General features: G+C 57.3%; 2 protein-coding genes across 2 annotated transcripts in view; one reads left to right on the top strand and one right to left on the bottom strand.

Moving 5' to 3' along the window:
- OTOF (otoferlin) overlaps positions 1-8,363 on the top strand; it is a 134,719-nt gene extending 126,356 nt beyond the window's left edge. Inside the window, exons 47-53 of the mRNA XM_064651246.1 lie at positions 939-1,027; positions 2,968-3,066; positions 3,608-3,849; positions 5,102-5,280; positions 5,538-5,638; positions 6,682-7,152; positions 7,357-8,363. Of these exons, the coding sequence (XP_064507316.1) occupies positions 939-1,027; positions 2,968-3,066; positions 3,608-3,849; positions 5,102-5,280; positions 5,538-5,638; positions 6,682-6,862 (891 nt within the window). The 3' untranslated portion in view covers positions 6,863-7,152; positions 7,357-8,363. The remainder of the gene's footprint in view (positions 1-938; positions 1,028-2,967; positions 3,067-3,607; positions 3,850-5,101; positions 5,281-5,537; positions 5,639-6,681; positions 7,153-7,356) is intronic.
- Positions 8,364-11,281: 2,918 nt separating this feature from the next.
- Positions 11,282-24,449, bottom strand: part of SCARA5 (scavenger receptor class A member 5) — a 28,237-nt gene continuing 15,069 nt past the window's right edge. The window contains 6 exon segments of the mRNA XM_064651247.1: positions 11,282-11,435; positions 11,589-11,737; positions 11,768-12,093; positions 13,104-13,295; positions 21,062-21,115; positions 23,905-23,994. Of these exon segments, the coding sequence (XP_064507317.1) occupies positions 11,957-12,093; positions 13,104-13,295; positions 21,062-21,115; positions 23,905-23,994 (473 nt within the window). The 3' untranslated portion in view covers positions 11,282-11,435; positions 11,589-11,737; positions 11,768-11,956.

Here is a 24,449-nt window from a genome sequence, read left to right as displayed (position 1 = left end):
GGGTTCAGCCCCACATCTGGGGGGTTCAGCACTGCAGGCCCTGCCCCACATCTGGGGGGGTTCAGCCCCATATTTAGAGGGTTCCAGCACTGCAGGCCCTGCCCCATATTTAGGAGGTCCAGCACTGCAGGCCCTGCCCTATATTTAGGAGGTCCAGCACTGCAGGCCCTGTCATGTATTTAGGCTTCCAGCACTGCAGCCCCTGCCCCATATTTAGGGGGTTCAGCACTGCAGGCCCTGCCCTGCATCTGGGGGGGTTCAGCCCCATATTTAGAGGGTTCCAGCACTGCAGGCCCTGCCCCATATTTAGGGGGTCCAGCACTGCAGCCCCTGCCCCATATTTAGGGGGTTCAGCACTGCAGCCCCTGCCCCATATTTAGAGGGTCCAGCACTGCAGGCCCTGCCCCACATCTGGGGGGTTCAGCACTGCAGGCCCTGCCCCATATTTAGGGGGTCCAGCACTGCAGGCCCTGCCCCATGTTTAGAGGGTCCAGCACTGCAGGCCCTGTCCCACATCTGGGGGGTTCCAGCACTGCAGGCCCTGCCCCACATCTGGGGGGGTTCAGCCCCATATTTAGGGGGTCCAGCACTGCAGGCCTTGCCCCATATTTAGGGGGTCCAGCACTGCAGGCCCTGCCCCACATCTGGGGGGTTCAGCCCCACATCTGGGGGGTCCAGCACTGCAGGCCCTGCCCCATATTTAGGGGGTTCAGCACTGCAGCCCCTGCCCCATATTTAGAGGGTTCAGCCCCACATCTGGGGGTTCATTCACTGCAGGCCCTGTCCCATATCTAGGAGGTTCCAGCACTGCAGGTCCCACGTCTGGCACAGTCAGGGGGATGTTGGAGAGGAAGAGGAGCTGGGGAAAGGTGGCCACGGGCAGGGAGGGGTCTCGGGGGGGTCCGAGGGGAGCTGACTGCACCCCTGCACCCCCCCAGGGCCGCCTGGAGATGTGGGTGGACATGTTCCCCATGGACATGCCGGCGCCCGGCCCCGCCATCGACATCTCTCCCAGGAAACCCAAGAAGTAAGGAGCCGACCCCGGGGACACCGGGAGCTTGGGATGGAGCCCGGGAGCGTGGGATGGAGTTTGGGAGCTTGGGATGGAATTTGGGAGCGTGGGATGGAGTTTGGGAGCATGGGATGGAGCCTGGGAACTTGGGATGGAGCCTGGGAGCGTGGGATGGAGTCTGGGAGCTTGGGATGGAATTTGGGAGCGTGGGATGGAGCCCGGGAGCTTGGGATGGAGCCTGGGAGCTTGGGATGGAGTTTGGGAGCGTGGGATGGAGTCTGGGAGCTTGGGATGGAGCCTGGGAGCGTGGGATGGAGTCTGAGAGCTTGGGATGGAGCCTGGGAGCTTGGGATGGAGTTTGGGAGCGTGGGATGGAGTCTGGGAGCTTGGGATGGAGCCTGGGAGCGTGGGATGGAGTCTGAGAGCTTGGGATGGAGCCTGGGAGCACATGTAATTCCACCCATTCCATGGGCAGGGACACCTCCCGCTATCCCAGGTGGCTCCAACTGGGCCTTGGACACTCCCAGGGATCCAGGGGCAGCCACAGCTTCTCTGGGAATTCCAGCCCAGCCCCTCCCCACCCTCCCAGCCAGGAATCCCTTCCCAATCTCCCATCTCTCCCTGCCCTCTGGCAGTGGGATCCATTCCCTGTGTCCTGTCCCTCCAGGCCTTGTCCCCAGTCCCTCTCCAGCTCTCCTGGAGCCCCTTTAGGCTCTGGAAAGGGCTCCAAGGCCTCCCTGGATCCCTCTCTTCTCCACCTGAACAATCCCAGCTCTCCCAGCCTGGCTCCCTAAGAACAGCCCCATCCCTCCAATCACCTCCATGGTCGAGTTCCCCTCCTGTTCCTGCCCTCATGGATCCCTCAGTCGATCCCTGTGAGATCCTGGTGCCCGTCCCTGGTTTCTGGCAGGGGGTTGTGCCCAACACACCCAACGTGTGCCCAAAAGAAAGAGGGAGGTGGGTTGGGGGGATGAAGAGGAGGAGAACACGTCAGTGGACACGGAATTGGTTCAGACTGGGAAAACAAGGGCTGGGGGGGATCTGGAGAGATGGAGGGATGGAGAGGGGAGGAGAGGAGTCAGGAAGCGCTGGCTGAAGGACAGACTCTCCCCAAGGAGAGGGAGAGTTCTGCCCCTTGGAGCAAGGCCCAGCCTGGCCTTCCCAGGGCTCAGGAAGCTGTTCTCCAGGGAACTGCACCCCCAGGCAGTGGGAGAGGGGGGAGAACATGTCAATGGACATGGAATTGGTTCAGACTGGGAAAACACAGGCTGGGGGGGGATCTGGAGAGATGGAGGGATGGAGAGGGGAGAAGGAGAGGAGTCAGGAAGCGCTGGCTGAAGGACAGACTCTCCCCAAGGAGAGGGAGAGTTCTATCCCTGGGAGCAAGGCCCAGCCTGGCCTTCCCAGGGCTCAGGAAGCTGTTCAACATGGAACTGCACCCCCAGGCAGTGGGAGATGGGGGTTGTGCCCAACACACCCAACGTGTGCCCAAGAAAGTGGGAGACGGGTCGGGGGTGAAGAAGAGGAGGAGAACCTGTTGATGGACACGGGATTGGTTCAGACTGGGAAAACACGGGCTGGGGGGGATCTGGAGAGATGGAGGGATGGAGAGAGGAGAAGGAGAAGAGTCAGGAAGCACTGGCTGAAGGACAGACTCTCCCCAAGGAGAGGGAGAGTTCTATCCCTGGGAGCAAGGCCCAGCCTGGCCTTCCCAGGGCTCAGGAAGCTGTTCAACATGGAACTGCACCCCCAGGCAGTGGGAGAGGGGGATTGTGCCCAACACACCCAACGTGTGCCCAAGAAAGTGGGAGACGGGTCAGGGGTGAAGAAGAGGAGGAGAACCTGTTGATGGACACGGAATTGGTTCAGACTGGGAAAACACGGGCTGGGGGGGATCTGGAGAGATCCTGCCCCCTTCCTGCCCCTCAGCTGGATTTTCCCCTTCCCGCTGCCAGGTACGAGCTGCGGGTGATCGTGTGGAACACGGACGAGGTCATCCTGGAGGACGACGACTACTTCACGGGCGAGAAGTCCAGCGACATCTTCGTCAGGGGGTGGGTATCAGAGGTCATTTCCAACTTTAATGATCCTGTAATTCCCTGAAAGACAGCAGGAGCTGGGCAGTGCTTGGGGTTCTTGATCAGAAATCACCCACCATGTTTCTGCAATCCCGGATAACTGAATCATGAAAATGGGCAACCTGTGCCAGGGCCTCCACTCTCCCAGCCAAGAATCCCTTCCCAATCTCCCATCTCTCCCTGCCCTCTGGCAGTGGGAAGCCATTTCCTGTGTCCTGTCCCTCCAGCCCTTGTCCCCCATCCCTCTCCAGCTCTCCCATGATCCCTTCCCGTCCTGCTCTGCTCCCGCAACCCTCCCAGCTCCCATCCAGCTCCCAGCCGACCCATTTTCATCCCTTTCTCCCAAACTTCCCTGTCCTCCCCCAGCCCCTGTGCCCGTTGTGCCCCTTTGCCCGGAGCAGCCCCAATCCTCTTGGCTCCCCTCTCTCGGCTCCTCCCAGTCCTGGAGCCCCCCTGGCTGCACGGACAGGGGGGTCCTGTGTCACCCATGTCCCCCGTGTCCCCCCTGGCCCCTCAGGTGGCTGAAGGGGCAGCAGGAGGACAAGCAGGACACGGACGTCCACTACCACTCGCTCACCGGGGAGGGCAACTTCAACTGGAGGTACATCTTCCCCTTCGACTACCTGATGGCCGAGGAGAAGATCGTCATCTCCAAGAAGGAGTCCATGTTCTCCTGGGACGAGACCGAGTACAAGATCCCGGCCCGGCTCACCCTGCAGGTCTGGGACGCCGACCACTTCTCGGCCGACGACTTCCTGGGTGAGCGGAGCCCACGGAGCACTAAGGAGGCAGCTGGGAAGGGCAGGAAGGGCCTGCCCAGGGATGTGGACAGGCTGGATCCATGGGAAGAGCAGTGGCAGGGCAGGAAGGCCCTGCCGATGGATCTGGCCAGGCTGGATCCATGGGAAGAGCAGTGGGAGGGCAGGAAGGCCCTGCTGAGGGATGTGGACAGGCTGGATCCATGGGAAGGGCAGTGGGAGGGCAGGAAGGCCCTGCTGAGGGATGTGGACAGGCTGGATCCATGGGAAGGGCAGTGGGAGGGCAGGAAGGCCCTGCTGAGGGATGTGGACAGGTTGGATCCATGGGAAGAGCAGTGGGAGGACAGTGGGAGGCCTTCCTGCCCTGCCCAGGGATGTGGACAGGTTGGATCCATGGGAAGAGCAGTGGGAGGGTAGGAAGGCCCCTGCTGAGGGATGTGGACAGGCTGGATCCATGGGAAGAGCAGTGGGAGGGCAGGAAGGCTCTGCCCAGGGATGTGGACAGGCTGGATCCATGGGAAGGGCAGTGGGAGGGCAGGAAGGCCCTGCTGAGGGAGCTGGCCAGGCTGGATCCATGGGAAGAGCAGTGGAAGGACAGGGCAGGGCAGGGCAGGAAGGCCCTGCCGATGGATCTGGCCAGGCTGGATCCATGGGAAGAGGTCAGTGGTGTGAGGACCAACCAGGCCAAGTGCCAGGTCCTGTCCTTGGGTCACCACAACCCCCTGGAACCCTCCAGGCTGGGGACAGAGGGGCTGGAAAGCTGGAAAAGGCCCTGGGGGTGTTGGTGGCAGCGGTTGGACACGATCCCAGCTGTGCCAGGGGAGGGTCAGGTTGGACATGAGGAGGGATTTCCTGCTGGAAAGGGTGGTCAGGCCTTGGCAGGGGCTGCCCAGGGAGGTTTGGAGTGCCCAGCCCTGGAGGTGTCCCAGGAAGGCCTGGCTGTGGCACTCAGTGACAAGGTGGGGATGGGGCACAGGGGGGATCCACGGGCTGGGAGGGCTTTTCCAGCCCAGATGATCCCGGGATTCTGGGAGCCCTCCTCTCCACCGTGGCACCAGCAACTCTTTACTTCCCAGAGCTGGTTCAGAGCTTCTCCCCCAGGCAGGACCTGCCAGTCCAGCCCCTGTGCAGCATTTTGGGGGTGCCAACCCCTGTGCCCTCTCTGCAGCATTTTGGGGGTGCCAACCCCTGTGCCCTCTCTGCAGCATTTTGGGGGTGCCAACCCCTGTGCCCTCCCCTCTTTCTCCTGCCAGGGGCCATCGAGCTGGACCTGAACCGCTTCCCCCGGGGGGCCAAGACGTCCAAGCAGTGCAGCCTGGAGATGGTGACCAAGGAGGCCGAGCTGCCCATGATCTCCATCTTCAAGCAGAAGCGGGTGAAGGGCTGGTGGCCCTTCGTGGCCAGGGACGAGAACGACGAGCTGGAGATCACGGTGAGGGCGGGGAGGTCACTCCTTGGAGACACCTTCCATCCTTCCATCCCTGCGTTCCCCTAGGAAATCCCTCAGTCTCCAGGCCCTGGGGGCCGAGGTGGCAGCGTGTGCCAGGCCCCAGCATGTGTGCCAGGCCCCAGCACGTGTGCCAGGCCCCAGCATGTGTGCCAGGCCCCAGCACGTGTGCCAGGCCCCAGCATGTGTGCCAGGCCCCAGCACGTGTGCCAGGCCCCAGCAGGGCTCTGTGCTCCCCGCAGGGCAAAGTGGAGGCTGAGCTGCACCTCCTGACGGCCGAGGAGGCCGAGAAATCCCCCGCCGGGCTGGCTCGGAACGAGCCCGACCCCCTGGAGAAACCCAAGTAAGTGGGAAGCCCCCTCTCTGCAGCAGCTACCCGGGATCCTGGGCTTCTGCTCCCACCTGGAGTGCTGCATCCAGCTCTGGGGCTGCGGGAATGAGGCCAGAGGAGGCCTCTCTGGACTTGGATTTCTTTCCCTTCTCCCCTTTACATTCTTTTCCTTCCCTGCTCCTTCTGCCTCCCTCTGCTCTGGAGCCAGGCTGGGAGAGCTGGGGGTGCTCAGCTGGAGAAGAGAAGGATCCAGGGAGACCTTGAAGCCCCTTCCAGAGCCTAAAGGGGCTCCAGGAGAGCTGGAGAGGGACTGGGGACAAGGGCTGGAGGGATAGGACACAGGGAATGGATCCCAGTGGGAAAGGGGAGATTTGGGGGGGAGATTGGGAAGGGATTCCTGGCTGGGAGGGTGGGGAGGGGCTGGGCTGGAATTCCCAGAGAAGCTGTGGCTGCCCCTGGATCCCTGGGAGTGTCCAAGGCCGGGTTGGATTCCCTGGGATGGCGGGAGGTGTCCCTGAACATGGCAGGGGTGGGACTGGATGGGATTTAAGATCCCTTCCCACCCAAACTGCTCTGGGATCTGGGACTCTGGGAGGTGTGGTGGGGTGGTCCCTCAGGAGGGAGATGGGTATGGGGAGTGAGGGATTTGGGAATGAGAGTCCTGGGCAGAGCCACATTCAGTCCTTCCCCCACTGCCTGCTCTTCACTGCCCCGCTGCTTTTCCTTAATCCCTCCCTCCTCTGCCTCTCCTCTCGGCTCCAGCTCCTTTCCTTGGCCTCCCACCCCCTCTCCTCCCCTCCAGCACTGACTGGAATCTTCCTGTTGCCTCCTCATCACCCTGCAGTCCTTCCTCTGGCACAAGGGATCCTGGAATCACAGGGTGCTCTGGGTGGGAAGGGGCAGGGACACCTCCCACCAGCCCAGGTCGCTCCAAGCCCCGTCCAACCTGCCCTGGGACATTTCCAGGGATCCAGGGGCAGCCACGGCCTCTCTGGGCACCCAGAGAAGTGCAGGAATAACTCTGGTGCCGGAATAACAACTTCCTTTTCCCGCAGCCGCCCGGACACGTCCTTCATCTGGTTCCTGAACCCGCTCAAGTCCATCAAATACCTCATCTGCACGCGCTACAAGTGGCTCATCATCAAGATCGTGCTGGCCCTGCTGCTCCTCGTCATGGTGGCCCTGTTCCTCTACAGCATGCCGGGCTACATGGTCAAGAAGCTGCTGGGGGCCTGAAGGACGGGAGCCTCTCCCACGTCCCAGCCTTTCCCTGGCTCCACGTCCGTCCTTCTCCACCCCACAGCCCTGGGCAGCTCGGGGGCGTCTCCTCCCTGCTGCTGCTGCTCCTGGATTGCTCCTGGGTTGCTCCTGGATTGCTCCTGGATTGCTCCTGGGTTGCTCCTCGGGTCCCCTTCAGGCTCTGGTCCCATGGGAGTGGGGCTGGAGGGTGGCGTCGATCCCAAGGCTGGGGATGGGATCGATCCCAAGGCTGTGCATCCCTCACTGGGAATGGGATCGATCCCGAGGTTGGGGATGGGATCGATCCCGAGGCTGTGCATTCCTCATCAGGGATGGGATTGATCCCGAGGCTGGGGATGGGATCGATCCCAAGGCTGTGCATCCCTCACTGGGCTGGGATCGATCCCGGGGCTGTGCATCCCTCACTGGACTGGGATCAATCCCGAGGCTGTGCATCCCTCAGTGGGGATGGAGATGGGATCGATCCCGAGGCTGTGCATCTCTCACCAGGGATGGGATGGGATTGATCCCAAGGCTGTGCATCCCTCACCAGGGCTGGGATCAATCCCAAGGCTGTGCATCCCTCACCAGGGCTGGATCGATCCCAGGGCTGTGCATCCCTCACCAGGGATGGGGATGGGATCAATCCCGAGGCTGTGCATCCCTCTCCAGGGCTGGGATGGGACTGATCCCAAGGCTGTGCATCCCTCCCCAGGCTGGGATCGATCCCAAGGCTGTGCATCCCTCACTGGAGATGGAATCGATCCCGAGGCTGTGCATCCCTCACCAGGGCTGGGAGAGCTGCCCAGCCGGCTCTGGAGGGGGGGCTCAGGGGCCTCTGCCCTCCTGGGCATCTGAGCCCCCAGGCCCGGGGCAAGGAGAGGGCAGCTGGGGCTGTGCTGGTGGAGCTCTGGGATCGCTCCCAAAGGGCTCGTCGGAGGGATATTCGGAACCCAGGATGGAGCAGGGAGCTGGGATGGAGCAGTGGGGACACTCCAGTGCCCCCCAGGGCGAGGGCCCAGCGCTCCCCCAGTGCCTGTCCCCCCTGCTCCATGGTAGCTCTGGAGGTCCCCGCCGTGGGGACACGGGACACGGTGCCCCAGCAGCCCCCAGGGTGGGCGAGGGCCAGGCCCTGCCCTTCCCTCCCCGTGGAGGGCTCCCACAGCTCAAACACCCTCCTGAGATCCCCCACCCGGAGGGGTCGGCGGCTGGACGGCCCCGGGGGGGGCTCACAGGGTCTCTGGCACGGCGGGAGCTCTCCCCGCGTGCCTCGGGATCCTCCGCGTGTTCCCTCTGGATTGGTGATCCCCGCGGCCGGAGCCTTTCCTGCCGCGTGTCTTCGGGAAGGGCTCTTTCCCGTCACATCCCGGCGGGGAAGAGCCGCCTTTCCCAGCTCCCAGTGTGCGAGACCCCTCACCGAGGAACCCAGGAACGTCCCGGAGGCGTTTGGAGGTTCTTGCTGTTGAAATCCATCCAAATAAAAACCACCTTTCGCGTCCGGGTTGTGGAGCTCTGGGGTCGGGGGGGGGTCAGACCGCCCGGTGCTCCCGCTCTTCCCGAGGAACCTTTTCCCCCTTCCCGGCGCTCCCGCTCTTCCCGAGGAGACTTTTCCTGCATTCCTGCTCTTCCCGAGGAGACTTTTCCTGCATTCCTGCTCTTCCCGAGGAGCCCTTCTCTCCTTCCCTCCTTTCCCGCTCTTCCCGAGGAACCTTTCCCTCCTTCCCAGCGCTCCCGCTATTCCCGAGGAGCCTTTTCCCCCTTCCTGGTGCTCCTGCTCTTCCCAAGGAGCCCTTCCCTCCTTCCCAGCGCTCCCGCTCTTCCCGAGAAGCCTTTTCCTCCTTTCCCGCTCTTCCTGAGGAACCTTTTCCCCCTTCCCGGCTCTCCCACTCTTCCCAAGGAGCCCTTCCCTCCTTCCCAGCGCTCCCGCTCTTCCCGAGGAACCTTTTCCCCCTTCCCGGCTCTCCCGCTCTTCCTGAGGAGCCTTTTCCTCCTTTCCCACTCTTCCCAAGGAGCCTTTTCTTCCTTCCCTCCTTTCCCGCTCTTCCCGAGGAGCCTTTTCTTCCTTCCCTCCTTTCCCGCTCTTCCCGAGGAGCCCTTCCCTCCTTCCCGGCTGTCGCCATTTTAAACCCCGCGCGCGCCGGACACGCCCCTCCCTGGGCGGAGCCAACTCCCGGAGGGGGCGGGGCCGGAGAAACGACGGCTGTTATGGTTGGTGGGTGGGCGTGGCCAAAGTAAGGGGGCGTGCCCCAAAAGCTCCATGGCAACGGGACGTAGCCAATAAAGAAAGGGGGAGGGGTCCGAAGCTCGGGGGCGTGGCCTGGGGAATGACGAGCTATGGGCGGGTCAAAAAAAGGAGCGCCGTCCTGGGGAGGGGCGTGGTCAAAACAGGGGGCGTGGTTAGAAGGTGGGGGGGGTGGCCATGGAGGGAGGGCGTGGTTTAGGCGGGTCCCCGGGAGTCCCCGAGGGTTCCGGGAGGTTTGAGGTGGTGAGAGTGATTTTGGGGGGTCCCCAAGCCTTGGGGAGGATTTGGGGACACCCGGGGGGGCCTGGGAGGGGTGAGAGTGATTTTGGGGGGTCCCCAAGCCTTGGGGGGGCTTCTGGGAGGACACCCGGCAGAGTTTGGGGTCTCCGGGGGGCTATTGAGGATTTGGGGGCGGGGGGGGCTGTGTGGGGTCCCCAAGGCATTGAGGGGGTTTCCAAACCCCCCATAAACCCCCATCACTCTGTGACCCCCCAGACCCCCTAAACCCCCCAAAACCCCCATCACTCTTTGAACCCCCCCCTTCCCCCTTAACCCCATAAACCCCCCAAAATCCCCATCGCTCTTTGACCCCCCCTTTTTCCCCCTTAACCCCATAAAACCCCATAAACCTCAGAACCCCCATTGCTCTTTGAGCCCCCCCACACCCCCTAAACCCCCCAAAATGCCCATCACTCTCTGACCCCCCCAGACCCCATAAACCCCCAAAATCCCCATCACTCTTTGACCCCCCTTTTCCCCTTAACCCATAAACCCCCATCACTCTTTGACCCCCCAGACCCCATAAACCCCCCAAAAACCCCATCACTCTTTGACCCCCCCTTTCCCCTTAACCCCATAAAACCTCATAAACCCCTAAAATCCTCACAAACCCCCACAAACCCCCATTGCTCTTTTACCCCCCACACACCTCATAAACCCCCAAAATCCCATCACTCTTTGACCCCCACAGACCCCATAAACCCCCCAAAATCCCCATCACTCTTTGGCCCCCCCCTTTCCCCCTTAATCCCATAAAACCCCATAAACCCCATAAACTCCCACAAACCCCCATTGCTCTTTTCCCCCCCCCACACCTCATAAACCCCCAAAATCCCCATCACTCCTTGACCCCCCCTTTCCACTCTTAACCCCATAAAACCCCATAAACCCCGTAAACCCCCCTGAACCCCCCAAAATCCCCATCACCCTTTAACTCCCCCACACCCCATAAACCCCCCAAAAACCCCATCACTCTTTGACCCCCCTTTTCCCCCTTAACCCCATAAAACCCCATAAACCCCTAAAACCCCCACAAACCCCCATCACTCTTTGACTCCCCAGACCCCATAAACCCCCCAAAATCCCCATCACTCTTTGACCCCCCCTTTTCCCCCTTAACCCCATAAACCCCCATAAACCCTCTTCACTCTGTGACCCCCCAGACCCCATAAACCCCCCCAAATCCCCATCACTCTTTGACCCCCCTTTTCCCCCTTAACCCCATAAAATCCCCATAACCCCCTGTAAACCCCCATTGCTCTTTGACCCCCCACACCTCATAAACCCCCCAAAATCCCCATCACTCTTTGACCCCCCCTTTCCCCCTTAATCCCATAAAACCCCATAAACCCCATAAACCCCCACAAACCCCCATTGCTCTTTTCCCCCACACACACCTCATAAACCCCCCAAAATCCCCATCACTCCTTGACCCCCCCTTTCCACTCTTAACCCCATAAAACCCCATAAACCCCGTAAACCCCCCTGAACCCCCCAAAATCCCCATCACCCTTTAACCCCCCCACACCCCATAAACCCCCCAAAAACCCCATCACTCTTTGACCCCCCCTTTTCCCCCTTAACCCCATAAACCCCCATAAACCCATAAAACCCCCACAAACCCCCATCACTCTTTGACTCCCCAGACCCCATAAACCCCCCAAAATCCCCATCACTCTTTGACCCCCCCTTTACCCCTTAACCCCATAAACCCCCATAAACCCCCCAAATTCCCCGTCACTCTTTGACCCCCCCCTTTCTCCCCTTAACCCCATAAAACCCCCTAAACCCCCATTGCCCTTTAACCCCCCCCATAAACCCCCCCAAAACCCCTCGACCCCCCCAAAACCTCCCCCCCAGCCCCATCTCCTCCAACCCCTCGGGAAGAACAAAACCTCCTTTATTCCTTTATTTCTCCCGGAATAAAACCCTTCCCAAGGCCCAGCGGGATGCAGAGGGGGGGGGATGAGCCCCCCCGGGGGGTCTGTGGGGGACCCCAAAAGCTCAGGGAGGTCTGTGGGGACCCCAAAATCTCAGGGGGTCCGGCACCTGACCCCAAAATCTCAGAGGGGGGTCTGTGGGGACCCCAAATATCAGGGAGGGGTCTGGCACCTGACCCCAAATCTCAGGGGGGTCCGTGGGGACCCCAAAATCTCAGAGGGGGGTCTGTGGGGACCCCAAATATCAGGGGGGGTCAGGCACCTGACCCCAAAGCTCAGGGGGGTCTGTGGGGACCCCTAAAGCTCGGGGGGGGTCAGGCACCTGACCCCAAAGCTCAGGGGGGTCTGTGGGGACCCCTAAAGCTCGGGCGGGGTCAGGCACCTGACCCCAAATGTCAGGGGGTCCTATACCTGACCCGAAAGCTCAGGGGGGTCCGACACCTGACCCCAAAGCTCAGGGGGGTCTGTGGGGACCCCAAAATCTCAGAGGGTCCGGCACCTGACCCCAAAGCTCAGGGGGGTCTGTGGGGACCCCAAAAGCTCAGGGGGGTCTGGTACCTGACCCCAAAGCTCAGGGGGGTCTGTGGGGACCCCAAAATCTCAGAGGGTCCGACACCTGACCCCAAAATCTCAGGGGGTCCTACACCTGACCCCCGCGTCCTCGGCGTGCCCGCAGTTGGTCCGTCCCCACCCCGAAAAGCTGCAGAGCTCCAGGGAATCCTCGGTGCCCGTGCAGGAAACGTCGTCCATCCAGATCCTGCCGGAGCCTGAGGGGGACAGGGAATGCCGGGATAGACGTGGGAATGCAGGGATACACAGGAATACACAGGGGTACAGTGGGATACAGACAGGGATAGACAGGGACACCCTGAGGGGCTGGGCTGGAATTCCCAGAGAAACTGTGGCTGCCCCTGGATCCCTGGGAGTGTCCAAGGCCGGGTTGGATTCCCTGGGATGGCGGGAGGTGTCCCTGAACATGGAATGGGATGAGCCTTAAAGTCCCTTCCCACCCAAACTGTTCTGGGATAAAGGACACTCAGAATCCACTCAGAGGGGTTTTTCTGGAATGTGGGGATGGAAAAGGCAGGAAAGGGGAAGGGAGACCCTGCCCTGAGTGCCGAGATTCCCAGGGAACCCCCTTGTTCCCTGAACTCCTTCCCAGGGAGGAGCTGGGCTGGGGATGGATCCAATGGCAGGCTCTGGCTCCAGGCTGGGAGAGCTGGGAATGGCCAGGCTGGATTTGGGAAGGATCCCGGGAGAGCTTGGAGCACATTCCAGAGGCTGAAGGGGCTCCAGGAGAGCTGGAGAGGGACTGGGGCTCAGGGCCTGGAATGCCAGGCCCCAGGGAATGGATCCCAGTGGGAAAGGGGAGATTTGGGGGGGAGATTGGGAAGGGATTCCTGGCTGGGAGGGTGGGGAGGGGCTGGGCTGGAATTCCCAGAGAAGCTGTGGCTGCCCCTGGATCCCTGGGAGTGTCCAAGGCCGGGTTGGATTCCCTGGGATAGCGGGAGGTGTCCCTGTTCCAGGTGGACCTGGCTGAGCTTTGCTGTCCCTTTCCACCCAAACCATTCCCAGGATCCACCCAAACTGTGGCATTCCCGGGATGAGGACACCCCAGGACCAAACCACCCCCATCCCAGATCCCCGGGAGCGTCCCGGGCCGGGTTGGCCAATCCCTCTCCCCTCCCGGCACCTCCTGGATCCCACCCCGTGGCCATCCCCGTTCCCTGGGGAGCCATCCCAGCATTTCCCGCTATTCCCGGGGGTCGATTCCCACCTTGCCCGAAGCGGGCCATGCGGAAGACGTCGTCGGCTCCGGGGTATCCCAGGGCCCGGCACACGACGGCTCCGTCGGGGCCGTCCCAGCCGTCGTCGCAGACGGTGCCCCAGCGGCCCCCGTGCAGGATCTCCACGCGCCCCTCGTGCGGCCCCGAACCGTTCACCAGCCGCAGGGAGCCTTCCTCGGGACCTGCCGGGACACGCCGGGATACACCGGGATGGGAGGGATTCCCAGGGACACACCGGGATGGGAGGGATTCCCAGGGACACACCGGGATGGGAGGGAATTCCCAGGGACACACCGGGATGGGAGGGAATTCCCAGGGACACACCGGGATGGGAGGGACACACCGGGATGGGAGGGAATTCCCAGGGACACACCGGGATGGGAGGGAATTCCCAGGGACACACCGGGATGGGAGGGAATTCCCAGGGACACACCGGGATGGGAGGGAGGGAATTCCCAGGGACACACCGGGATGGGAGGGAATCCCCACGGACACACCGGGATGGGAGGGAATCCCCACGGACACACCAGGATCCCCAGGGACACACCGGGATAGGAGGGAATTCCCAGGGACACACCGGGATGGGAGGGAATTCCCAGGGACACACCGGGATGGGAGGGAATCCCCACGGACACACCGGGATGGGAGGGACACACCGGGATGGGAGGGAATTCCCAGGGACACATCGGGATGGGAGGGAATTCCCAGGGACACACCGGGATGGGAGGGAATTCCCAGGGACACACCGGGATCCCCAGGGACACACCGGGATGGGAGGGAATTCCCAGGGACACATCGGGATGGGAGGGAATTCCCAGGGACACACCGGGATGGGATGGGAGGGAATTCCCAGGGACACACCGGGATGGGAGGGACACACCGGGATGGGAGGGAATTCCCAGGACACATCGGGATGGGAGGGAATTCCCAGGGACACATCGGGATGGGAGGAATTCCCAGGGACACACCGGGATGGGAGGGAGGGAATTCCCAGGGACACACCGGGATGGGAGGGACACACTGGGATGGGAGGGACTCCCCAGGGACACATTGGGATGGGAGGGAATTCCAAGAGACACACCGGGATGGGAGGGAATTCCCAGGGACACACCGGGATGGGAGGGAATTCCCAGGGACACACCGGGATGGGAGGGACTCCCCAGGGACACGTCGGGATGGGAGGGAATTCCCAGGGACACACCGGGATGGGAGGGAATTCGGGATGAGAGGGAATTCCCAGAGACACACCGGGATGGGAGGGAATTCGGGATGGGAGGGAATTCCCAGGGACACATCGGGATGGGAGGGAATTACCAGGGACACACTGGGATGGGAGGGAATTCCCAGGGACACACTGGGATGGGAGGGAATTCCCAGGGACACACCGGGATGGGAGGGAATTCCCAGGGACACACCGGGATGGGAGGGAATCCCCACGGACACACCGGGATGGGAGGGACACACCGGGATGGGAGGGAATTCCCAGGGACACACCGGGATGGGAGGGAATTCCCAGGGACACACCGGGATGGGAGGGAATTCCCAGGGACACACCGGGATCCCCAGGGACACACCAGGATGGGAGGGAATTCCCAGGGACACATCGGGATGGGAGGGAATTCCCAGGGACACATCGGGATGGGAGGGAATTCCCAGAGACACATCGGGATGGGAGGGAATTCCCAGGGACACATCGGGATGGGAGGGAATTCCCAGAGACACATCGGGATGGGAGGGAATTCCCAGGGACACATTGGGATGGGAGGGAACTCCCAGGATGGGAGGGAATTCCCAGGGACACATTGGGATGGGAGGGAATTCCCAGGGACACACCGGGATGGGAGGGAATTCCCAGGGACACACCGGGATGGGAGGGACTCCCCAGGGACACGTCGGGATGGGAGGGAATTCCCAGGGACACACCGGGATGGGAGGGAATTCCCAGGGACACACCGGGATGGGAGGGACACACCGGGATGGGAGGGAATTCCCAGGGACACACCGGGATGGGAGGGAATTCCCAGGGACACACCGGGATGGGAGGGAATTCCCAGGGACACACCGGGATGGGAGGGAGGGAATTCCCAGGGACACACCGGGATGGGAGGGAATCCCCACGGACACACCGGGATGGGAGGGAATCCCCACGGACACACCAGGATCCCCAGGGACACACCGGGATAGGAGGGAATTCCCAGGGACACACCGGGATGGGAGGGAATTCCCAGGGACACACCGGGATGGGAGGGACACACCGGGATGGGAGGGAATTCCCAGGGACACATCGGGATGGGAGGGAATTCCCAGGGACACACCGGGATGGGAGGGAATTCCCAGGGACACACCGGGATCCCCAGGGACACACCGGGATGGGAGGGAATTCCCAGGGACACATCGGGATGGGAGGGAATTCCCAGGGACACACCGGGATGGGATGGGAGGGAATTCCCAGGGACACACCGGGATGGGAGGGACACACCGGGATGGGAGGGAATTCCCAGGGACACATCGGGATGGGAGGGAATTCCCAGGGACACATCGGGATGGGAGGAATTCCCAGGGACACACCGGGATGGGAGGGAGGGAATTCCCAGGGACACACCGGGATGGGAGGGACACACTGGGATGGGAGGGACTCCCCAGGGACACATTGGGATGGGAGGGAATTCCAAGAGACACACCGGGATGGGAGGGAATTCCCAGGGACACACCGGGATGGGAGGGAATTCCCAGGGACACACCGGGATGGGAGGGACTCCCCAGGGACACGTCGGGATGGGAGGGAATTCCCAGGGACACACCGGGATGGGAGGGAATTCGGGATGAGAGGGAATTCCCAGAGACACACCGGGATGGGAGGGAATTCGGGATGGGAGGGAATTCCCAGGGACACATCGGGATGGGAGGGAATTCCCAGGGACACACTGGGATGGGAGGGAATTCCCAGGGACACACCGGGATGGGAGGGAATTCCCAGGGACACACCGGGATGGGAGGGAATTCCCAGGGACACACCGGGATGGGAGGGAATCCCCACGGACACACCGGGATGGGAGGGACACACCGGGATGGGAGGGAATTCCCAGGGACACACCGGGATGGGAGGGAATTCCCAGGGACACACCGGGATGGGAGGGAATTCCCAGGGACACACCGGGATCCCCAGGGACACACCAGGATGGGAGGGAATTCCCAGGGACACATCGGGATGGGAGGGAATTCCCAGGGACACATCGGGATGGGAGGGAATTCCCAGAGACACATCGGGATGGGAGGGAATTCCCAGGGACACATCGGGATGGGAGGGAATTCCCAGAGACACATCGGGATGGGAGGGAATTCCCAGGGACACATTGGGATGGGAGGGAACTCCCAGGATGGGAGGGAATTCCCAGGGACACATTGGGATGGGAGGGAATTCCCAGGGACACACCGGGATGGGAGGGAATTCCCAGGGACACACCGGGATGGGAGGGACTCCCCAGGGACACGTCGGGATGGGAGGGAATTCCCAGGGACACACCGGGATGGGAGGGAATTCCCAGGGACACACCGGGATGGGAGGGAATTCCCAAGGACACATCGGGATGGGAGGGAATTCCCAGGGACACACCGGGATGGGAGGGAATTCCCAGGGACACACCGGGATGGGAGGGAATTCCCAGGGACACACCGGGATGGGAGGGACTCCCCAGGGACACGTCGGGATGGGAGGGAATTCCCAGGGACACACCGGGATGGGAGGGAATTCGGGATGAGAGGGAATTCCCAGAGACACACCGGGATGGGAGGGAATTCCCAGGGACACACTGGGATGGGAGGGAATTCCCAGGGACACACCGGGATGGGAGGGAATTCCCAGGGACACACCGGGATGGGAGGGAATCCCCAGGGACACACCGGGATGGGAGGGAATCCCCACGGACACACCGGGATGGGAGGGAATTCCCAGGGACACACCGGGATGGGAGGGAATTCCCAGGGACACACCGGGATGGGAGGGACTCCCCAGGGACACACCGGGATGGGAGGGAATTCCCAAGGACACACCGGGATGGGAGGGAGGGAATTCCCAGGGACACACCGGGATGGGAGGGAATCCCCACGGACACACCAGGATCCCCAGGGACACACCGGGATAGGAGGGAATTCCCAGGGACACACCGGGATGGGAGGGAATTCCCAGGGACACACTGGGATGGGAGGGAATTCCCAGGGACACACCGGGATGGGAGGGACTCCCCACGGACACACCGGGATGGGAGGGAATTCCCAGGGACATGTTGGGATGGGAGGGAATTCCCAGGGACTCACTGGGATGGGAGGGAATTCCCAGGGACACACCGGGATGGGAGGGACTCCCCAGGGGCACATCCTGGGAACGCCGGCACGGCCACGGGGCGGGAATGGGCAACAGTGGGTGGGAATGTTCGACAGAGGGTGGGAATGGCCAAGAGTTGGGGTTGTGCAAGAGTTGGGTTTGTCCAAGAGTTGGGTTTGTCCAGCAGAGCTTGGGAATGTCCAAGAGTGGGTGGAAATGTCCATCTGAAGGTGGGAATGTCCAGCAATGACTGGGAATGCCCAAGAGTTGGGTTTGTCCAAGAGTGGGTGGGAACGTCCAAGGGTGGGTGGAATGTCCAAGAGCTGGGTTTGTCCAAGACTTGGGTTTGTCCAAGAGTGGGTGGGAATGTCCAACAGAGCTTGGGAATGTCCAAAACCAGTCGGGAATGTCCAGGAGAGGGTGGGAATGTCCAACTCTGTTTGGGAATGTCCAACAGGGGGTGGGAATGTCCAACAGGGGGTGGGAATGTCCAACTGTGTTTGGGAATGTCCAAGAGTGGGTGGGAATGTCCATCTGGATGTGGGAATGTCCTACAATGCTTGGGAATGCCCAAGAGTTGGGTTTGTCCAAGAGTGGGTGGGAACGTCCAAGGGTGGGTGGAATGTCCAAGAGCTGGGTTTGTCCAAGACTTGGGTTTGTCCAAGAGTGGGTGGGAATGTCCAACAGAGCTTGGGAATGTCCAAAACCAGTCGGGAATGTCCAGGAGAGGGTGGGAATGTCCAACTCTGTTTGGGAATGTCCAACAGGGGGTGGGAATGTCCAACAGGGGGTGGGAATGTCCAACTGTGTTTGGGAATGTCCAAGAGTGGGTGGGAATGTCCATCAGAGGGTGGGATTGTCCCGCTCCGGGTGGGAATGTCCAGCCCTGGGTGTTCCATCCCGCTCGGACAGGACTTGGAGTGACCCGGGATAACGGCGGGTCCCGAAATGTCCTCCGGGAGCTTTGGGGTTAACGGGACATTTCGGGACCCTGCCAGGACCTCCCTGTTCCAGAATCCGACTGTTCCCTGGCTCCTTCCCAGCGGGAATGGGGCCACCTCTCCCGGCGTTCCGGAACACCCCATCCTTCCCTGCCCTTGGCTCCGACCCTCCTCTGACCTCGGATCCCCCCCTTCCAGGCCCAACCGGAGCCTGGAAACCCCCGGGGCGTGTCCTCCTGGATCCAGGAGAACACGGAGTTCTCCCAGCTGGAAAACATCCCGGGAGTCCCCGGAGCTTCTCCCGGATTTTGTCGGATCCGGGTGGGGCCGCTCCGGGATGATTCCCGCTGCCCTCTCCTCCTCCCATCCCCGTTCCCGAGGGTGGGAATGTCTCCTCCCAGCCCCCGGAACAGCTGCCTTGGCTCATTCCGAGCCCGGAGTCATCCGAGGGCGGGAAGGGCCGGACACGCGCGCCCGGAGCTCCGGAGATTTCCTGGAGCTGCTCCTGCCAAAGCCGGGCCTGGGAAGGATCCAAGCCCTGGTGTGTCCTGCTGGGACTCAGCCAGACCTCCCTGCTCCGGGAGAGTGGGATGCAGCCAAGGAAAACTGGGATCTCATCCAGGGAAACCCGGGATCCAGCTCTTCTCCTCCGCTCGAGGTGACAAACCAGTGTCACCTTCCCGGCTCCAGGACCATTCCCTGCCTGTTTTCCCAGCTCCAGGGAACTCCATGGCTTTGGGATCATTGTCCATCCAGCCCCCTGGAGCATCCCAGGGCAGGGATGTGTCCAAGGAAAACTGGGATCCCATCCAGGGAAATTCAGGATCCAGCTCTTCCCAGCTCCACTCGAGGTGACAAACCAGTGTCACCTTCCCAAGTATTCCAGGACCATTCCCTGCCTGTTTTCCCGGCTCCAGGAAGCTCCATGGCTTTGGGATCATTGTCCCTCTGCCCCCTGGAGCATCCCAGAGCAGGGATGTATCCAAGGAAAACAGGGATAAAATCCAGGGAAATCTGACACTTCCTTTCTCAGCTCGAGGTGAGAAACCAGTGTCACCTTCCCAAGTATTCCAGGATAATTCCCTGCCTGTTTTCCCAGCTCCAGGGAACTCCATGGCTTTGGGATCATTGTCCATCCAGCCCCCTGGAGCATCCCAGGGCAGGGATGCAGCCAAGGAAAACTGGGATCCAATCCAGGAAAACCTGGCACTTCACTTCTCTGACTGAGGTGACAAACCAGTGTCACCTTCCCAAGTATTCCAGGACCATTCCCTGCCTGTTTTCCCAGCTCCAGGGAACTCCATGGCTTTGGGATCATTGTCCCCCTGGCCCCTGGAGCATCCCAGGGCAGGGATGTGTCCAAGGAAAACCAGGATCCAATCCAGGAAAACCTGACACGTCACTTCTCTGCTCAAGGGGACAAACCAGTGTCACCTTCCCAAGTATTCCAGGACCATTCCCTGTTTTCCCGGCTCCAGGGAACTCCATGGCTTTGGGATCATTGTCCCTCTGCCCTCCTGGAGCATCCCAGGGACATCCAGGAAATCCCAGGGATATCAGTCCTTGGGAACCTCCCTCCTGCTTTTCCAGGGATATTCCTGCTTGGGAACATCCCTCGGGAACATCCCTCCTGCTTTTCCAGGGATTTCATTCCTTGGGATCATCCCTCCTCCTTTTCCAGGGATATTCCTGCTTGGGAACATCCCTCCTGCTTTTCCAGGGATATCATTCCTTGGGAACATCCCTCCAGGAGGGGTGTCCCTGGAAAAGCAGGAATGATATCCCTGGAAAAGCAGGAGGGATGTTCCCGAGGAACGATATCCCTGGAAAAGCAGGAATGATATCCCTGGAAAAGCAGGAAGGATGTTCCCGAGGAACGATATCCCTGGAAAAGCAGGAATGATATCCCTGGAAAAGCAGGAAGGATGATCCCAAGGAATGACATCCCTGGAAAAGCAGGAGGGATGTTCCCAAGGGAGGGATGTCCCTGGAAAAGCAGGAGGGATGTTCCCAAGGAATGATATCCCTGGAAAAGCAGGAGGGATGTCCCTGAGGAATTATATCCCTGGAAAAGCAGGAGGGATGATCCCAAGGAATTATATCCCTGGAAAAGCAGGAGGGATGTTCCCAAGGAATGATATCCCTGGAAAAGCAGGAGGGATGTTCCCAAGCAGGGATATCCCTGGAAAAGCAGGAGGGATGATCCCAAGGAATGATATCCCTGGAAAAGCAGGAGGGATGTTCCCAAGGGATGATATCCCTGGAAAAGCAGGAGGGATGATCCCAAGGAATGATATCCCTGGAAAAGGAGGAAGGATGATCCCAAGGGAGGGATGTCCCTGGAAAAGCAGGAGGGATGTTCCCAAGCAGGAATTTCCCTGGAAAAGCAGGAGGGATGTTCCCAAGCAGGAATTTCCCTGGAATAGCAGGTGGGATCCCCCTGGAATTTCCTGGATGTCCCCAAGGAATGATATCCCAACCTTCCCGGAATCCTCCAGCCCCTCCAACCCTCTTCCCTGGAGAATTCCCACGTTTTTCCCGCTGCCCGATCCCTCCCCCTTCCCCGGGGCAGGAAAACCCCGGGATACACCTCGGGAATGTCGGGATGCTGCTTCCCTGCCCTTCCTTGCGCCGGGAATTTCCCGATCCCGCCTAAGTCTTCCCAAAATTCCTGCCCGGAACTCACCTTTTCCAGCGGCTCCGCCTCGATCCCCCTTTTCCCCCTTCGGGCCCCGCTCCCCTGGGAATACAGAAAGGATCCTTGGAATGTGTCCCATCCATCCCTGCTCCAGAGGGAGGGGGGATGTGCTGGGAATGTGTGGGATCCAAGGGATGTGTTGGGAATGTGTGGGATCCAAGGGGCATCCTGGGAATGTGTGGGATCCAAGGGATGTACTGGGAATGTGTGGGATCCAAGGGATGTGTTGGGAATGTGTGGGATCCAAGGGATGTGTTGGGAATGTGTGGGATCCAAGGGGCATCCTGGGAATGTGTGGGATCCAAGGGATGTACTGGGAATGTGTGGGATCCAAGGGGCATCCTGGGAATGTGTGGGATCCAAGGGATGGGCTGGGAATGTGTGGGATCCAAGGGGCATCCTGGGAATGTGTGGGATCCAAGGGATGGGCTGGGAATGTGTGGGATCCAAGGGGCATCCTGGGAATGTGTGGGATCCAAGGGATGGGCTGGGAATGTGTGGGATCCAAGGGGCATCCTGGGAATGTGTGGGATCCAAGGGATATCCTGGGAATGTGTGGGATCCAAGGGATGTGTTGGATATCCTGGGAATGTGCCACATCCATCCCTGCTCCAGAGGGAGGGAGAAAAGGTGGGAAACCCCCCCTAAAATCCTCCTGGGATTTTCCCACCGGGAACTGCCCCATCCCTAAAAATCTGAGGCCCTAAAAATCACCTGACCTGGGATTTTTGGGGGTGAAAATCCCGATTTGGGGTCGTTTTGGGGTCAGGGAAGGAAAAAAGGGGGAAAGAAAAAAAAGGGGGAAAAGAAAAAAAGGGGAAGGAAAAACGGGATGAAAAAAGGGAAAGGAAAAAAAGGGGGGAAGGAAAAAAGGGGAAGGAAAGACAGGATGAAAAAAGGGGAAGGAAAAAGGGGAAGGAAAAACGGGAAGGGAAAAATGGGATAAAAAAGGGGGAAGGAAAAATGGGATGAAAAAAGGGGAAGGAAAAATGGGATAAAAAAGGGGAAGGAAAAAAAGGGGGGAAGGAAAAAAGGGGAAGGGAAAAACGGGATAAAAAAGGGGGAAGGAAGAAAGGGATGAAAAAAGGGGAAGGAAAAAAAGGGGGGAAGGAAAAAAGGGGAAGGGAAAAAAGGGGGGAAGGAAAAAAGGGGAAGGGAAAAACGGGATAAAAAAGGGAAAGGAAAAAAAGGGGGGAAGGAAAAAAGGGGAAGGAAAAATGGGATAAAAAAGGGGGAAGGAAAAAAGGGGGGAAGGAAAAAAGGGGAAGGAAAAATGGGATAAAAAAGGGGAAGGAAAAAAAGGGGAAAAGAAAAAAGGGGAAGGAAAAAAGGGGAAAAGAAAAAAGGGGAAGGAAAAAGGGGATGAAAAAAGGAGGGAGGAAAAATGGGAGGAAAAAAGGGGGAAGGAAAAACAGGATAAAAAAAGGGAAGGGAAAAAAGGGGGGAAAAGAGAGAAGGAAAAACGGGATGAAAAAGGGAGGGAAGGAAAAAAAGGGGGGAAAAAGGGGAAAGAAAAAAGGGGATGAAAAAATGGGAAGGGAAAAACAGGAAAAAAAAGGGGGAAGGAAGAAAGGGATGAAAAAAGGGGAAGGAAAAATGGGATGGAAAAAAGGGGAAGGAAAAAAAGGGGATGAATATTATTATTATTATTACTAAATAAATAATATATAATAATAAAAAATAAAAGTGATAATAATAAATAATAAATTAATAGAAACATTGTAATAATAATAATAAATAAATGAAAATTCAATTAATAATATTAAACAATAAAAGATTATAATAATAAATAATAAAATATTATAATACTGATAATAAAGAAATAAAATAACAATGAAAAAATAAGAAATAAAAAGAAAAGATAATATTAATAAATAATAAATAAAAATATAATAGTAATAAATAAAAATAAAAATTATAAATAATAAATAATAAATAAAAAATTATTATAATTAAAAAATAGAAGAGGATAATAATAAATAAAAATGTAATAATAAATAATAAATAAATAATAAAAGATAATAATAATAAATAAATAAATAATAAAAGAGGATAATAATAAATGAATAAAAATATAATAATAAATATTTAAAAAAATGAATAATAAATAAAAAATAAAAATAAAAATAATTATAATAAGAATAAAAGAGGATAATAATAAACAAAAATGTAATAATAAATAAATAATAATAAATAATTTAATAATAAATAAATAAATACTAAATAAAATAAATAATAAATAATAATAAAAAAGAAAAGATGATGATCATAAATAAAATATAATAATAAATAATAAATAAAAGATGATAATAATAATAAATAAATAATAAATAAAATAAATAAAAAATAAAAAATAAAAGATGATAATACTGTTAAAGAAATAATAAATAAAATAAATAAAAAATAAAATATAAAAAATAAAATATAATAATAATAACTAAAAGATGATAATAGTAATAATTAAATAATAAATAAAATAAATAAAAAATAAAAAATAAAAGATGATAATACTATTAAAGAAATAATAAATAAAATAAATAAAAAATAAAATATAAAAAATAAAATATAATAATAAATAATAACTAAAGATGATAATAATAATAAATAAATAATAAATAAAATAAATAAAAAATAAAAAATAAAAGATGATAATACTATTAAAGAAATAATAAATAAAATGAATAAAAAATAAAATATAAAAAATAAAATATAATAATAAATAATAACTAAAAGATGATAATAATAATAAATAAATAATAAATAAAACAAATAATAACTCAACAATAACAAATGAAAGATTTTAACAAAAATAACTAATAGTTTTTCCCTACCTTTGGCTCCCCTGATTCCCGGGTTCCCGGGCGGGCCCGGCTCTCCCGGATCCCCCTTCAGCCCCAGCCTTCCCCGCTCCCCGGGAAAACCTGGAATGAGGCACAGAATTCCAGAAATCCGGGCCGCCGGAGCCTCCCGGGGGCGGCTCCAACTGCCCGGGAAAAGCGGGAGAAAGGGCTGGAAATTCCTGGGATAAATTGGGATATTGCTGGGATAAATTGGGATATTTCTGGGATAAAGGGCTGGAAATTCCTGGGATAAATTGGGATATTTCTGGGATAAATTTGGGATATTTGTGGATAAATTTGGATATTTCTGGGATAAATTTGGGATATTTCTGGGATAAAACTTGGATATTTCTGGGATAAAATTTGGATATTTCTGGGATAAAATTTGGATATTTCTGGGATAAAGGGCTGGATTTTTATGGGATAAATGTTGGATATTTCTGGGATAAATTTGGATATTTCTGGGATAAAGGGCTGGATTTTTATGGGATAAAAATGGGATATTTGTGGGATAAATTTGGGATATTTCTGGGATA

The sequence above is a fragment of the Pseudopipra pipra genome, chromosome 3 (genome assembly GCF_036250125.1).
Source record: "Pseudopipra pipra isolate bDixPip1 chromosome 3, bDixPip1.hap1, whole genome shotgun sequence".
In the NCBI taxonomy this organism is placed as follows: Eukaryota; Metazoa; Chordata; class Aves; order Passeriformes; family Pipridae; genus Pseudopipra; species Pseudopipra pipra.
Note: the sequence above shows the minus strand (reverse complement) of the source record. Positions and strands in the feature narration are given on the sequence as shown.